Source organism: Polistes canadensis, unplaced genomic scaffold, assembly GCF_001313835.1.
Source record: "Polistes canadensis isolate GaletaPanama2010 unplaced genomic scaffold, ASM131383v1 scaffold_61, whole genome shotgun sequence".
NCBI classification, from domain to species: Eukaryota; Metazoa; Arthropoda; class Insecta; order Hymenoptera; family Vespidae; genus Polistes; species Polistes canadensis.
This window is the reverse complement of record NW_014569608.1, coordinates 188,499-204,845: the sequence shown is the minus strand read 5'-3', so window position 1 is coordinate 204,845 and position 16,347 is coordinate 188,499. Positions and strand designations below refer to the sequence as shown.

The following is a 16,347-nucleotide window of genomic DNA, read 5'->3' as shown; positions in this document are numbered from 1 at the left end:
TCATCGTCATTATTATTATTATTATTGCTATTACTATTATTATATTCTAACTTATAGTACGTAACAAAGTATAATATAGATCAAAGCTTATCAAAAATTTCGATCGCTTAACTTGAAAGTTATAATAATAATAAGTTCTTTGTAAAAGAACAAAAACGAAAAAAACTAAAAACTAATACGTCTTGAAGAAAGAGTTTAGTATAATTAAAAAAATAATATAATACAAAAATAATTTTTTTTGAATTTTTTTTAAAACTAATTAGCTACACACATTTCTGAAAATTATTTAGATGCAATTTATAATTGCAATAGTCTCTAAAAATAAAAATTATTTTAATTATTATCAAATCAATCCATTAATATATAAATACAAAAAACTTATAACTCTTGTAAGAATTAGATATAAGGGGTGTCTTTTACCCCTTATTAAATAAGAGCATCAAGAATAAAAAAGAATTTCGAAATCAATTGCTTAGAATGTAAAAACCCAAGAGAGATAAACGTGCACACAAAAACAAACACACAAACAAATAAATTGACAAAATTGATAAGCTTTGCTATATATATATATATATGTAACTATAAACTAAATAAAATTAAATCAGCCTATTACTTTTTAAAAGTATTCATTCATACTATGGTATCCTTGTCAATTATTTGTCATTAGTCGTTGGTGGACTGTTAGAACTAGACGAATCAGATTTTGATCTTGATCCTGAATCAAAGAATAGGACTCCTCGATAAGTTGCATCTTCTATTGTAAGACTGACGTTCAATGAACCATCATCGTTGTTAGTTTCTAAAATAAACAATAACAAAATAAGCTGGAATCGTTCTATTACATAATAAATTAAACATTCTAATAAAACATATTATGCATCAGTATACAATACTGATTTATTTTCTATCAAAACACGTTTAGTATTGAAAAAATATATGTTTCAAATGTAAATCATCAATGAATGAATATTACATATAGTTTAGCAACATATAATAAAATCAAATATATAATTAAATAAAAAAAAGGATAAAAGATTAAATAAAATGGAATATGAATAATACATGCCTGTGGAAATTTTAATGTTTTTTGAGGTAGACGAAGTTGAGGGTTGAACCGTTTCCATAGATTCATCTACTTCAGATAATCGCCTTTTTTTACCAGAAGTAACTGAATCCGAATCCCTTTTTCGTGAAATGCTGGTTGAAGATAAAGGGCTTCGTCCGCAGGCTACAGAAGGTGAGGAACATACAGATGATGACCTGAACAAAAAATCAAATCTTATTAAAATTGAATGAACAAACATCAGATTGATTAAACACTCGTCATCCCCCACGTATTTGCATCCAAATATTCAAACTTAGACTTTGACTAATAACAATCAATGATTATAGTTAATTATATGCAATTTCAAATCCAAAAAACAATTCATAAATAAATCTAATTTCGTAGTTAGCAAAATATTTGATTTGATCAGTTTTAAATGTATAAACCAATTTATAAATTATGTTAATAAAAAATTTATATCCTCACCTAACTCCAAGATCCAATGCTTCTCTTTGTGGTTCTGGGCTTGGCACAGGTTGCAACGAGGATTGTGATGCTTGTGGTGATAAAGAGGCATGATGCGCAAGTGCTGCTGGGTAAATCGTGTTATTATTACCAAACACAGCTTGAATATTACGCAGTGTTTCGTAATTTTGTATGTTTGAAGGTATGGGTATTGTTGTTGTAGTTGGTGTCGAACTACCTGGCTGAGATATTATCGGTGGTGACGACCCCGTTGCAACAAATTTTTCCCTATGATACATCCTAAAATATTCGGCCATTCGTGCTTCGAATTCGGACGCATTTACGCTCGTAAGGGATACTAGAAATATTAAGGAAAATACAATTGACAATCAATATTACTAAACGAATAACGTATTGGGGAGGAAAAAAAAATAACGAAAATCAAAAGCAACGAGTAGAAGAAGCATCCAAATTTATACGAATTATATGCGTGTGTTTCTAAGAAGAATCATTTTTTCTTTATTTTACCCGCGTTACCGAAAAAATGAAACATGAAAAATTCTATTGCATACTAAAGGTTGCATTAAAGTATTAAATTATGTAAACCGATGATTCTACAATTTAACCAACCATTTAAAAAAAGAAACAAGAGCCTAATCTAAAAGTTACATTTGTCAAAAAAAAAAAAAAAAAACATACGAGCGATCTTTTTTTACTTTTTTTTTTTTCTTTCAGATGACTCGGTATAGTAAATGAGGGAAGTATTGGAAACGGTAGCAGCACACTGTAATAGAAAATTGGAACGAGGGTTGGTTGGTTGGTTGGTTGGTTGGTTGAGAGAGTGAAAGAAGAAGAAGAAGAAGAAGTGGATGAGAAGAGAAGGAGGATGAGGATGAAGGGGGGAATGGAGTGAGGGGGCTACGGGGTTAGAGGGGGTTGGGGGTAGGTAGGGAAATAGGAATGCTCGTTAGGAAGAGTCATCCGTTAACGCCTGTCTCTCCAAGGATCGTACAATCAATTACATCTTCTATCTCTCTTTCTCTAACACGTCATCGTTGTGGGCTCCTAACTAACGATTTAAAATAAACTCAATCTTTCTTTCTTTCTTTCATTCTTTCTTTATTTCTTTATTTCTTTTTTTGTTTATTCTTACTTTTAATATCCGTGCACAATACCGGTGAACAATTATTATTCGGCACATGTCTTAATCACAAAACGAATGTGAAAAAATTGCTTACCCGTTTACCGTTGGATAATTTTCTAATGTCAAATTCGCGAACCGATAATTTAATTATTTTTCGAAAAATTTTGTTCGGTTAAATTTCGATTACCAAGATGAAAAAGTAATTTTTTGAATCGGAGCCAGGTTAAAAAATATACAAACATACAATTGATTTAGGAAAAAAATGTATGTAGGATTATAAAAGTAATACTTACTATTTTGTGTATGGTTCAATGATCCTTGAGGAAGTTGGGATATCTGGGAATGTTGCACCAAAGACGGATGCACCGAATTACCATTGACCATGGATTGTGCTGACGTAACTGCGGCCGCTGTTACCAATGAAAGTGGTGAAATTTGTGGATGTAATTGCATCGCATTAGGTGACATTCTTGAACGCATTGACAATGGTGTTGATTGATTTCTTTGACCATCGTTACCGGATCCGGTTGGAAATTGTACATAAGTATTCCTACGTCCTTCCCGACGATTACCATCGATTGCTAATTTCAATTCGGCAGGGGTTGATAAATTTTTTCTAGCGCATTCGTACTCGTAAAGATATTTCATGTATCTGAAAAAAAGTAAAAACACAAATCAAATTTATATATATAATATTATTAAATTAATTATTTTTTAAACATTTTATATGTATCATATATTGAGATCCATTTTCATTTCAATATCCTTCTTTTAATATTCTCGTTCGAATTAATATAATAATAACAAAAATGAAACATAATTAATTAAATTAATTCTATTTGTTTTTTGGAACCCGCTTTTAAATTTGTTAATCACTTGGTTCTTGAAAAAAATTCTCATTCGATTCGCAAATTCGTTTACGTAAAATAGAAAAATGAAGGATAATTTTCGATTCTCGTTTTGTTTCTTAGCTTTTAACAGGGTTCTTTCAGTACTTTAGACTAGTGTGTATTTTTGTTTGCCAGAGCTTACGTATCATTAGCGATAGAAGGAAGGAAGGAAGGAAAGGAAAGGAAGGAAGGAATCTTAAGTACACAAACTCTCACATGTTATATTCGCGTTTGTACCACCTGTCTGTAATAGCTGATAGTGTCATCCAAACAATACGTTCACTATCTCATATTTCCCTCTCTCTCTCTCTCTCTCTCTTTCTTTTTCTAATCCCATTATTCTAAAATCATCTTTTGATTACTTTTAACATTCGGTTCAGATCAAAGAGAATTTTAGATCAAAGACACAAACTTAACGTGTTAAACTTTTACAACACTTTTACGAGCTTTTTGTAAACTCTATCTTTCTCTCTCTCTCTTTCTCTCTTTATTTCTTTTTCTTACTTCCAAATAAGAGAAGATATGAAAGTGGAAAAGAACTATAGTCTTCTTTCTTTCTTTCTTAACGTCGTTTGGAATTCGATTACCATCCAGAGAAGTTGAGATTTATGCTCTCGAACGAAGAACATCGTATACGTACATGTATACATGTATGTATAAGTGGGTGGGTGGATATACAGGGTGTCTAAAACGATCAGAATTAAACTAACATCACGTGTTAATGACATCAAATAAGTCAAGAAAGTTGGTAGAAATTTACGTTGAAATAATGCATTGATTCAAAATTTCGGTAAATTTTCGGATAATCGATGACTGTATGAAAACTTCTAATAAACGTATGTTGCAAGAATCGTGTGATGCATAATTAATAAATTTTCTACTGAATATTATTTTTTTTAGAAAATGTGTGTGTAATTGAAAACTGAAGACTAGTGTTTTTACTGATGCATTATGAATGCATTTACAATTATTTCTAAGTGTAATTAGTGTTCAACAGTAGTTTAAATTTTCGATTTAATAAAAATCCTGCATTAGTTGTGTGAAAAGGCAACCAAAAAAACTTCGTAAATTTATTCTAAACATTTTCAAACGGGAATGAGATTCGTACGAATTGCATTTATCATATGACGTGACCTCATTAATTTCGGTTGGTACTGATCTTTTCGGACACCCTATACGTATGATGTTGTTTTATTAGTAAGTGTGCGTAAGTTGAGAGAAAAAAAGAGAGAAAGAGAGAGGGGGTGGGGGGTTCATCGTGTGTCGGGTTGAACTTTTAAAGTCGACGGCTAGTTTTGCGGGCAGGTATGGCCAGACAATCGTAAAAACCGAACGATGCCAGCGCGAATTATAGGCCACGTCTGAGAGACGTCTTGCATGCCTTCGATTGGCCCGTGAAAAAGAAAGTGAGATGGAGATTTGAAAGAGTCAGAGTCAGAGTCAGAGTCAGAGTCAGAGTTAGAGTAAGTGGGACCTTTCGGATAACATGTCAAGATAAACAATATTTACGAATTATCAAAACGTCCAAATATTATTACGCTAGGATGAGAAGGAAAGGGTAGAGGAGACCCACCTGTTATTTTATTTTTTTTTCATAGTTGTTTCATTGGATAGGGGGTTGGGGGTGGTCTATGATGAGGCTTTTGATATTACTTATTTTTGTTCTTATTTGAACAGAATTTTATTCGGGTAGATAATGTTAATTATTCATTGAAATCATATACGAATTATAAATAAGATATCTTTATAAATAATAATCGGTAAAATGGTATAAAATGTAAAGCAAATTCTTAAGGAAGGAAGGATGATTAATATCTCGTCTAATATAAATGTCTCACTTATATTTTCACCAATGTTTTTCACTTATTCGAGACAGAACACAACCCAATGACGATTCTAAATGGGGATTGAGAAAATCGGCCGACCGAGACCGTCAAATACGAACAACAAGATGAGAAAAAAAAAAGTGGGAGACGGTTTGTGACGAAAGGAGGGTTTAAAAAAACACGCTTTTTAAACAACCCAACGAAATAATTTAATAAATAGAATAACAGAGAACAAGAAATTAGGGCTGCGAAGGGGAGGTGTGGGTGGAATTTAAAGAACAAAAGTTAAACGATAATATTCGAAAAGGAAACACCCATAGGTGGACAAATAAAAATCCAAAAAAAAAAAACAAAAATGAAATAGAAAAAAGGGGAATATATAAAGAATTAATTAAATAATAAACGAGAAAAAGAAATAGAAAAATGAAAACAATCAAACAAATGGAATATGTATGTGTGTGTGTGTCTACGAGAGAGAGCGAGAAAAAAAAAAGGTTTTAAAATCGAATTAAAAGAAAACTATATCTCTTTCTATATCTTTTTCATTTTCTTTTAAGGGAACACATATGCTCGCGAAAATAACTTCTCAACTCTCGTGGTGGGCGACGAGAACGTCTACGAGACTCGATGGTACATCCATCATTCCTCTAACCGGTCATAGGCACTAACAGTGTCTTGTAAAAGAGAAAGATAGAGATAAAGAGATAAATAAAGAGATAAAGAGAGAGAAAGAGAAAGAAAGAAAGAAAGAAAGAAAGAAAGAAAGAGAAAGATTGGTGGCAATCGAATCGATTATACGTCCACCTCGTTTCACGCCTCGTATGTGTTACCCCCTTCTCCTCCTCTTCCCCCTTCTTATTTTCTCTTTCCATCCTAACGTACGTGTTAATATACGTGTATCTGTGTATTTAAGTGCACACGTGTCAATGTAGTTTCTACTAACTCGAGAAAAAGTCTGAAAAACCTTCCGAGAATCCGTCCAAATCCGATTACACGGTGCGTTTGTCACCGTCCGTTTTAAAGTATGTGAGAATAAAAGAAAGAGAGAGAGAGAGAGAGAGAGAGAGAGAGAGAGAGAAAAAAAAATGAGGGATGGTTAAGTGGGAATACGTTTTTACAGTTTTATTCACGTATCGTGGAGTTCTTCGAGAGATGATGTTTTTCTTTTTGTTGTTGTAAATTAAACACGAAGATTGGATTAATTTTAATTAAACGTGAATAATTTATTATTTGTTTTTTGATTTCGGTACTCGCTCGTCGCGTAGTTGTACATTTTTTTCTTCCCTTGTTTAAAATTATACTATAACGTTAGGTACAAAGAACAGTTTTTTTCGGTATCCCAATTCAATATTTAAATATATCCTTTTACACGTTCATTATTATTGTTATGAAATATGAATGAATTTTTTAAGATGCACTTTTATTGGGTTTTAAATGAATACTTCGTTTTTAGAGTTTTGATGATTTTAAGTTGGTTGATGAATTTGTCGAATGGAAAAAAATGGGGGAAAAAAAAGAAACGAAAGGGTAATCATTGTAATAGTTAAATTGAATTGGATCGGTGAAGACTAGTAGTAGTAATAGTAGTAGTAGTAGTAGTAATAGTGTCACACCCCTTTTTTTTTCAAAGACAATTATAAAGACACGAATCCAATTTGTAGAAGAGATTGAGATGAGAAATTCAACGGTCTACTTACTGCGTGCGTAAAGTAAACGCGGCGGAAGTGATGCTAGATGGTAGTTGAAGACCCTTGATGATTTCCTGCCAAAGCTTTTTGTTTATAACATCAACTAATCCGCCGCGTGCTATCACGAGATTAAAAAGTTCATAAAGATCCAATACTGATTTTGCCATTATAGGTAATCGATTTATCGGGCTCCCTGTAACAAAATGTAAAACAAATTATTATTAACACACATCTGTTAAAAAATAACAAAACAAAACAACAGAAAAAAATAAATAAATTTGTATGACTTGTGCATTGTGCAAAATCAGTGTGATCCTAAAAAAAAGAAATGAGTTAAAGTGCAATAAAATAGAAAAAGTATTTATCTGTCTTCATGTAACAAAAGTTAAAACAAATTATTATTAACATATCTGTTAAAAAAAAACAAAACAAAAAACCTGTGCATTCTGTAAAATCAATGTAAACCTAATAAAAAGAGAAATGGGGTTATGGTGCAATAGAAAATAGCTTAAGGAAAAAATATTAAACAGGATAGGGACAATCTAATTTACGCGAAATGTGTAAGAAAGAAAGAAAGAAAAAAAAAAAGGAAATGCAAATAAGGGCGGAAAGGGAAAATTTCTTTGAGAGGGGGTAGGTGTACCACCAAAGACCGTTCTCATTCGTCGCGTGATGGACACGACGGCAAATTCGTCGATGGTTTACGTACGAGGCTGCGCAAACCGCTGCATTTTACGAGGTTTGCCCAGGGCTGCCAAAGGGTGGGAGGAAGGAAGGGAGGGAGGGGCGTTAACAAGAGCAGTAACGAATTCGCGAGCATCACGCGAACGGCACACGCTTTTACGAGCTCTTTGCGAACATCACAGGTGGTATGACAAAACGAAAGAGAATTTAAACGAACACAAAGAGAGAAATAGAGAAGAAGAAGAAGTAAGAGGGTTGTTTTATTGTAAGGGTGCGAACAATTAATTCGATTTTCTGGTCACAATGTATATATATATATTATATTATACTGTGTTTGCACGAATTTCGATTATTTTTTTAGAATGAATTTGATAATTTTATACATGGGGGTGAGATTGATAAATAATTTCGTACTATGGTAAAAAGGGGTTGTTGGAGGGTGGAAAGAACATATGTTAGAATATATGAAAATATATTAAAAAGGAATGAAACTATTGTAAAAATTCGTGTGTACCAACCAAACGAACGAACCAACCAACGAACTAACTAACCAACCAACCAACCAACCACCACCACCAAGTATGGTAGTCTCCGAGCCATCCAATTTTACGAGCTTGTCCGAGGGTCGAGTTAACGGGGTGTTAACAAGAGCATTGCGCTCGCGAGCGACTATCGTGTGCGCTCGAATCGCGTAAACGTAAACTCGCTCGTAAACTCTCTCTCTTTCTCTCTCTTTCTCTTTCTCTTTGGGCCCTGGGTTAGAGTAGAAGTAGAAATACAGTAGAAGAGAGTAGAATACGTTTCGCGTCGGTGTAATCTGGCAGCAACCAGCACACACCAACGTCATACACAGCACCGGTAAATAAACGAGTAAACGAGATGGGTAAAACCAGTAGTATTGGGGGTGGGGAAGGGGCTAATGTTGTTAACCAATTGAAACTTTTGTCTTTCTCCTTTTTTCTCTCTTTTAAAGTGTGCATAATTTGCATAGAAAAATCAAGGAACAAGTAAAGTATCGTATACCAAAATGGCGTCAAGTAGATGTCGCACCGTTCGATAAATAACCTCGTATCGATTCGTAAACGATATAATTAATAAGTAGTGGAACTAATGTTGTTAATCGTTAGAAACTTTTGTTTCTATCTTGTTCTCTCTCTCTCTTTTAAAGTGTGCATAATTTGAATAGAAAAATCAAGGAATAAGTAAAGTATTGTATACCAAAATGGCGTCAAGTAGATGTCGCATCGTTCGATAAAAAACTTCGTATTGATTGGTAAACGATATAACTTGAAATAATATTTATGAAAAATCTTTTCTTTCAATCGTATTCAAATGATAATAACGATTTTATACGGATAATATATTTTTAGAAAGAAAAAATGTATTATAGCATAGTAAGTTGGGTAGGTTAGGTCATTTTCAAAGATTCTAATTTGAAGAAATAAAAATGAGGGAGAAGGAAAGTACTTTGAGAGTACACCGATGGCGTATCGCAGGATCGTTTATCCGCCATCGAGGAGGACGAAGGGTGCAGAAAGAGAAAAAGAGAGACAGAGGGAGAGAAAGAGAGAGAGTTGCCGCCATATTCCTGCGAGAGAGGCAATAAAACGCGTCCGCGAGGTAGGGGAACCAGCAATTTCGGGCTATCGAGCGTAGTCCCTCCGGCTTTATTATTGGCCCTACAATTATCGTTGATATACGCGCCCCGTCGAAGTTGCCTTTAATGCTTCTATGTAGGGCGCAGCGATAAAAGTATGCTCCTCGCAAGCAAAATGGCGTACCCTTCTTCTCTCTCTTGCTCTTTCCTCTTGCATTTTCTTATTATTATTCTCTTTCTATTCATTGGTAAAATATATAGGGAGAAAACCCCACACCTTGGGGCCCTTTTTATCTTTTTTCTTATTATTCAATCTTTTTTCTTGGGTTTTTGTTTTTTAAATATATTTTTTCCCAAAGAAACGTTTGAATTATCTTTTACTATACACATTGGGTGGTCAACTTGGTTAACCTGTTCACCCTGTTCTATAATAAAAGTAATACGAAGTTCATTTATTTATATGGTTGTCCCATAATACTCCTTTCTCTTTTTTTATGAGACTTCGATAGACGATATTTGTTAGTTTTAGGTAATATTACACAATTAACTGATTATTTTATTTCGTATTTAATTATTTCTTTTAAAAGTAAATTTGCTTAATTTAGATTCTTAATTCGAATAAGGAAGAAACTATAATAGAATGACTCGAATGTATTCAAAGCGTGGGAACGTGAAAAGTAGAAAGGAAAGACGATAGGAGTTATACTAATCGGACTGTTCAAAAGGAAACGAATGTTCATGAGTTTAAATAGATTAGGAAGAACCCTTCTTATATATATATGTACACACACTGCATAGATAATATAATACATGTTTTATATCATACTAGTAGTCAGTTGCTTTGTTATAAATGTAAGAATGTATCATTTTACTTATCGCAATTGCATAAAAAACTAGTATTTTAAATATCTACTTCCTCATATTCCTTACACCACCACCCAACCAACATCAATCCATTTATTCATTTTCAAAATTATTTTTTCTACTATTTAGTAAAAAAGAAAAACAAAACAAAAGCAATTCAATTGTGACATTTGATCTCTCTCTCTCTCTCTCGAACGGTATAGTATTTTATCAGTGATTTAAACGACCGATAAGAAAATGATTCAAAATCATTTTTGATCATCCCTCTTTCCCCCTTTAAATCTTCTCATTTTTATGAATACATTCGTACAATACTTTTTATCTATTAGAATGATAACTATTGTTTCAAACGAACAACGAACTACCATCCACCCCCCCCCACACACAGAAAAAAACGGATGCAAATAATAATAAGAATAAAAATAAGAAGAAGAAGAAGAAGAAGAATAAAAATAAGTTTCATTGTTTCCGACACGGAGGACTTGCGAGTAAATGAGTATAGTAAGAGAATAGGGGGTTGAAGAGGGCGGGAGTGGGAGTAGTAGTAGAAAGAACGGATGGAATAAAGTCAAGAGAATGAAAATAAGAGCGAATACATATATACGTGTGTGTATGTGTAAGTAAGAAAGAATGAGATAGGAACTAAGTATACAACTAGGTATATATATATAGTTGCAATAGTTGTGCTGGTAGTTGATGTATTTGTCGCGTCGGTGTGTGTTGGGTGGTGAGGACGAAGGGGGTGAGGGTGAAGGAGATGAGGAGGAAGAGGAGGAAGAGGAGGAGGGAAGGGGGAAGAGGCATTTCAGGATGCGATTACGACTTTTCTTGGTAGGGCGTCCAATCAGCAGTTATTTTTATAATGGCCGCCGCGTCCCGGTCGGCATAAGCGAGGTGGAGAGGCGCTCATGGATAACCGAAAGGGGGAGGTGAGGGGGTAACGGTGGCCATTGCGTGCCTCCTTCAACGAGCCGAAGTAGCCATTCGCCCGGCGTAGAGGCGTTATGTACTTTCAAAGGGCCCTTCTTCTTTTTTATTCTTTCTTTCTTTATTCTTCTTTTTTATTCTTACTCTTCTTACAACCCTTTTCTATTTCTTTCCCAATTTTCTATATCAAAACACCGCCACCCACGCCTCCCCCCTCCCCGATTCTTTTCTTTTTTCATTCTTCGAGTTTTAATCAAATCGTTAAATTTTTCTTATAAGATTTTTTTATAAGTACGATTAAAATCAATTTAACACAGACACACACACACACACACGTGTACACATAATACACCTCCCCGTAATTATAATAATTTACATTTCAAAGCGTAAATAGGTAAAGACGACAAATGAAAGGACACACAAAATTCGTAAAAAAATGAGAAACCTTTTCGTTTCCGTGCAGATGAACCAACTGGAAAAAAAACGCAATCTTTCTGGCAGAGAAGAGGGCGGGGGAGGAAAGGAGAGGGGGTTGAAAAAAAGAAAGAAGAGAGACCCCAACCAATAGAAGCAAACATAATTGGTTATCTATATAAGAAAGAGAAAGAATGTTACATTTTATGGATTATTGCGAGGGTTAAGGGATGGGAGCGGCAGGAAGAGGGTGGGAGGGTGGTGCCCGATCTAATAACGATCCGTTAGGCTCGGAGGCCTTTATTAAGCGAGTTAGAATACATTCTCATAAGGATGCGAATACATACTAAACGTGTATTACACATATACATCATTGGGACCAGTCTCTTTTCGAAACGACTTTTCTTAGAATCTCGCGTGACGGCGGGGTCTATGGAATCTATCGAACTTAGGTTGGTGCCGTTTAAAATGTATCCTTTCTCAAACCGATTTATACTTTTCTCTCTGCCCTCTCATCCCCCTCTGAAGCCCCTGCCCACCCTCTCTATTATATATATTTCTTTTTTCTTCATTTACATTTTCAAATAACAAATAAACAATTTTATATAACGTAACGATACAATTATTTATATCGAACATCTTCGATATTGTTTATCGTATTCGCAGAAACCACAAAAAAAGAAAAAGAACAACAATATAATTAATTAATCGAAAGAATGTGGGTGGGTGTATGTAATCGGTTTTCTCTTTGCCTATTATCGAGATTATCGTTCTTATCGATTAGATTAAACTCGTGTAGAGAAGAAAAAAAAACACACATAAATGTGTAGAATAAAGTAATTAATAAAAAGAAATCATTTGTGAAAATGTAAGAGTTAATGTTTTAAGCTTCGATATATTCGTTAAAAAAAAAAAAGAAAAGAAAAATACGGTCCGTTCAGCGATCGTTGCTGAGTGTTACAATAGAGAAAAACGGGTTAATACAATGTAACATTTCGACGAACGAAACGACCCCGAAGAGGAGAAAAAAAACAACAACGAACGAGTAATACGCCACGAATGCCGACGGAAAGAAACGAAACGAGAGAGAGAGAGAGAAAAAAAAAGAAAAAGAAAATAAAAAGAATGGGGAAAGGGAATAAAAAAAAAAAAAAAGCTAACAAACAAAACGACGTACCACCACCTTACGAGAGTGAGAGTGAGAGGAAAGTTCTCCTCTCTCTCTCTCTTTTTCTCTCACTCACTCATTCACTCTCATTCTTGTTCTCTTAGGAGTTAACTTTGTTAGCGCTGAGCATTATCGGCCGAGCAAAAGACCGAAGATTGGCATTGCGAGGAACGGTCAGAGAGAAGAAGAAGAAGAAGAAGAAGAAGGGTGGAGTTTCATATGAAATACACGCGACATTTACTGCCTCCACCGGCTGGGACCCCGCAAAGACGCAAACGCATTATAAATAGATCTCTCCTTCTTCTTCTACCACCACTACCATCACCACCCCTCAACCCCCTTCTTCTTTCTTCTTTAACACTATAACACTATCCTTCACAATTCCCCCCTTTACCCCATACCCTTACTCCTATCCCCCCCCACCACCCTTCTTATTCTTTCTCACATATATACATACATATACGTTCTCTTACTTTTACTCTTACTCTTACTCTCTTTTACACAACACACGTGTTCGTGTTCATTCTCTTTCTGTCTCTCTCATTCCCTTATTTTCTTTCATTCTCTTAATTTCTCACTCCCTCTCTCTTTTATTCTTTTTCACGCATTTTTACTTTCTCATTCTTTTATTCGTTCGTTGCGAAGGTAAAGTGCAAGCAGCTAGTAGATGAGAAAGAATTTAAAGAAGAAAAAGAAGGTGATGGGGAAGGAGGAGAAGGAGAATGGGGGTAGAAAGATAGGTGGAAGGGGTGGACGAAGGGCGAGAGACGAAAGTCAGGGCCACTATACTACTAGCAGGCACGAGAAGATGAGAAACGCTATACAATCTGCTTTATAATCTTGTTAGGATTTCGCGGAAATATTGGCGTAATTTACGATCCATCTTGGAGAGAAGTTTAAACCATTCTAATAGGAGAGAGAGAAACCCTGTAGAAACTTTTCTTTCTGTTCCTAAGAAAACGGGAGGGGTTAGTTGGTTATGTTCGTGTTCTTTCACACTTGAATTACACGCATACGTATTCACTACAGTTTTCTTTTTATTATTTATTAATTATTATTGTTACTATAATCATCTATTTTTCATTATTTTATAATCTATCTTGTATCGTTAATTCTTAACATATCATTTTATAGATTTTCATTATTCTATGTAACATTTTTATTAACGATATGTATTTTTGTTTTATCAATTTATGCAAACAAATTTAAATATTACATTGTTCAATATGTTATACTAAAAAAAAAAACCTGGTGTGTGTAATTATGTACGAAGTTATACTTCTTTAGCGTACCAAAACGAATATAACCTCCATAACCTCAAAAATAACTTCAATTTGCGCGCGCATCGTAAATATCGACAACTTCGTGGTGTCGATTTTTCGGTCGCATCTTTAACTTCACTTTCTAAAAGGCGCCAAAAGAAGTATAACTTCAAACAAAAAACAAAGAATATCTTTTTAAGAATACACACACACATTAATATATATATATATATATATATAGATAGATTTATTTATTCAAATACGAAAATGTTACTATGGATCATCATCGTAGAATTTATAGGGCGTGGTTTAGGTATTAAACCTCCGAATAATTTCACTCTCTCTATCTCTCTCTCCTTTCTTAATATCCTTTTCTTTCTCTTGGAAGATTCGTAGGCGTATTTCAAGTTGGGTGGTCGGAAATAAGATCGGGTGACCCTAATCTTACGTAGTTTGCTACGAAACTAAGTAAGTAAGGTATATAAGTACTATAAGTACTAACACTTCTCTCCCAGTAGAGTGAGACGACAATAAAATCTTCAAATATCACGAGCAATAAAGGTTCACTGTATCTCCATCTCTCTCCCATTTTTTGTTTTTTTTTTTTGTTCTTTTTAGTAAACCTTTTTCTAGACTATGATACTCGAGGTGAGGTTTGACCCGTTCGTCGTCGCACTTCCTCCGTCGATAGACTTTACGATGCGAGAAAGAGAAAGAAATAATAAAACAGAGAGGAAGGGGGGTGGGAAGAAAGGGCAGGGGGACAGGGGAGGGGGGAGACAGTTTACGACACGATTCGCTTGGTCACCGCACCGATGCAACGCGAGGAGCGGTAAAGAGTCCCCTTCTCAAAGAAGCTCGCGTAGTTTCCTGCCGAAAGGCTTGCACGGTCCATTAAATTCATTGCCATCGAAAGAGAGTTTATTCTGGTCGGAGAGATGATTCCTTTTTTTTTCTTTTCCTTTTTCTTTTTCTTTTTCCTTCCTTCCTTTTCTTTCATTCGTTCTTACAAATTCTTCATAACTCATCGTTCTTCTTCGAATCGAAAGGAAAATCATGCATCGGGCACTTTCCCCATTTTCCAACACCTCGTTCGTTTCACGTTTTGTTTCTAATATTTTCCAAGACAAATATTTGAGAAGAAAAAAAGAAACAAAATAATACACGCGTAGTTTGTTTATTCGAATTAATTATGATCGTGCATGATTATTTAAGACTCATTAGATTTGATTTATACGTTTTTCGGATCTAAACTTAATTTAATAACGACGCGGTGAATTTTGTGATCCCTTTTACTACTGTCTCATTCTGTCTGTCTGTCTTTCTGTCTGTCTTTCTTTCTTTCTTTCTTTCTTTCCTTCTTTCTTTATCTGAAAGAGACGAGATACGTACGAGGGGAAATTGCTAGACACTTGCCAACAATGTGGCGAGGCTTTGATGTGACGTAAAATGGCACGTTAACCGACGTTTCGTAGGGTCCTTTCTAAGAGCTCAGAAATTTTTACGACTTTATTTCATTCGCCCTTTTCGAGAAAAAAAAAAGAAAAGAAAAGGAAAGGATAAGAAGAGAATTAAAACAACACGAAAAAAACAAAAAAAAGTATATATGCATTAAATCAAAGTACGAACGATGGCAACGAAATCCAATCACTTTGGCAACTATGTTTATAACGTTTGATTATTTTGTTGGTACATTAATTCAATTATTTTACATTTTATAATTGAACTTCAATCAGAAATATTATTCTATTAGAATGTTTTTTTTTTCGGTTTCTTCTTCTTGTTATTTTTTTGTGTTAATAATTCCTATATATCATAATTGTTCTAAATTATTATTTAGAAATATATTCTGTTATATATTAAAATATTGGAGAAATCGTTGAAATATTTTAGGGGGTCTGGAGGGAGGGGGGAGGAACGTGTTTTCCAGGGTTTGTCGGATTCGTCAAGCATCGTAAATTAAACGATACGGCTTTAAAGTTTAACGACGTTGATCGCGTCAGGGTTGAAAACTCGTCTCGCGAATCGCGGTAATGAACTTTGGTGAACCTCTTAAAACGTTCTCTTGGGTAGTTACTTACTTACTTAACTTAACTTAACTTAACTTACTTACTTACTTACTACGATGTTATAACAGGAACGTTACGAGCTCGTAAGAACCGACACCTGTCGCTCCCGAGGAGCAAATTATGTTTAGTCCGATCCTTTCTTACCGATAGGATCGTATTAGTTCCGTGTCGTTGATTCGCGATTCATTTTGCTAAATTACGCTTATTGGTAGATGACACGAGAGATAGTTTCAAGTAATTTTTCTTACCCTTTTTTGTAACAAAAAAAACCAATGCAAATTTTTCTTCTTCTTTTTATTCTTCT

General features: G+C 34.4%; 1 protein-coding gene across 2 annotated transcripts in view; it reads right to left on the bottom strand.

Annotated features, from left to right (window-relative positions):
• The window catches only part of LOC106785999 (protein dead ringer-like), a 128,355-nt gene that overhangs the window by 1,604 nt on the left and 110,404 nt on the right, over positions 1-16,347 (bottom strand). For both annotated transcript variants that reach the window (XM_014746935.1, XM_014746936.1), the window contains 5 exons: positions 7,068-7,251; positions 2,948-3,306; positions 1,532-1,868; positions 1,067-1,260; positions 614-799 (listed from right to left, as the gene is read on the bottom strand). In XM_014746935.1, the coding sequence (XP_014602421.1) occupies positions 654-799; positions 1,067-1,260; positions 1,532-1,868; positions 2,948-3,306; positions 7,068-7,251 (1,220 nt within the window). In that variant the 3' untranslated portion in view covers positions 614-653. The remainder of the gene's footprint in view (positions 1-613; positions 800-1,066; positions 1,261-1,531; positions 1,869-2,947; positions 3,307-7,067; positions 7,252-16,347) is intronic.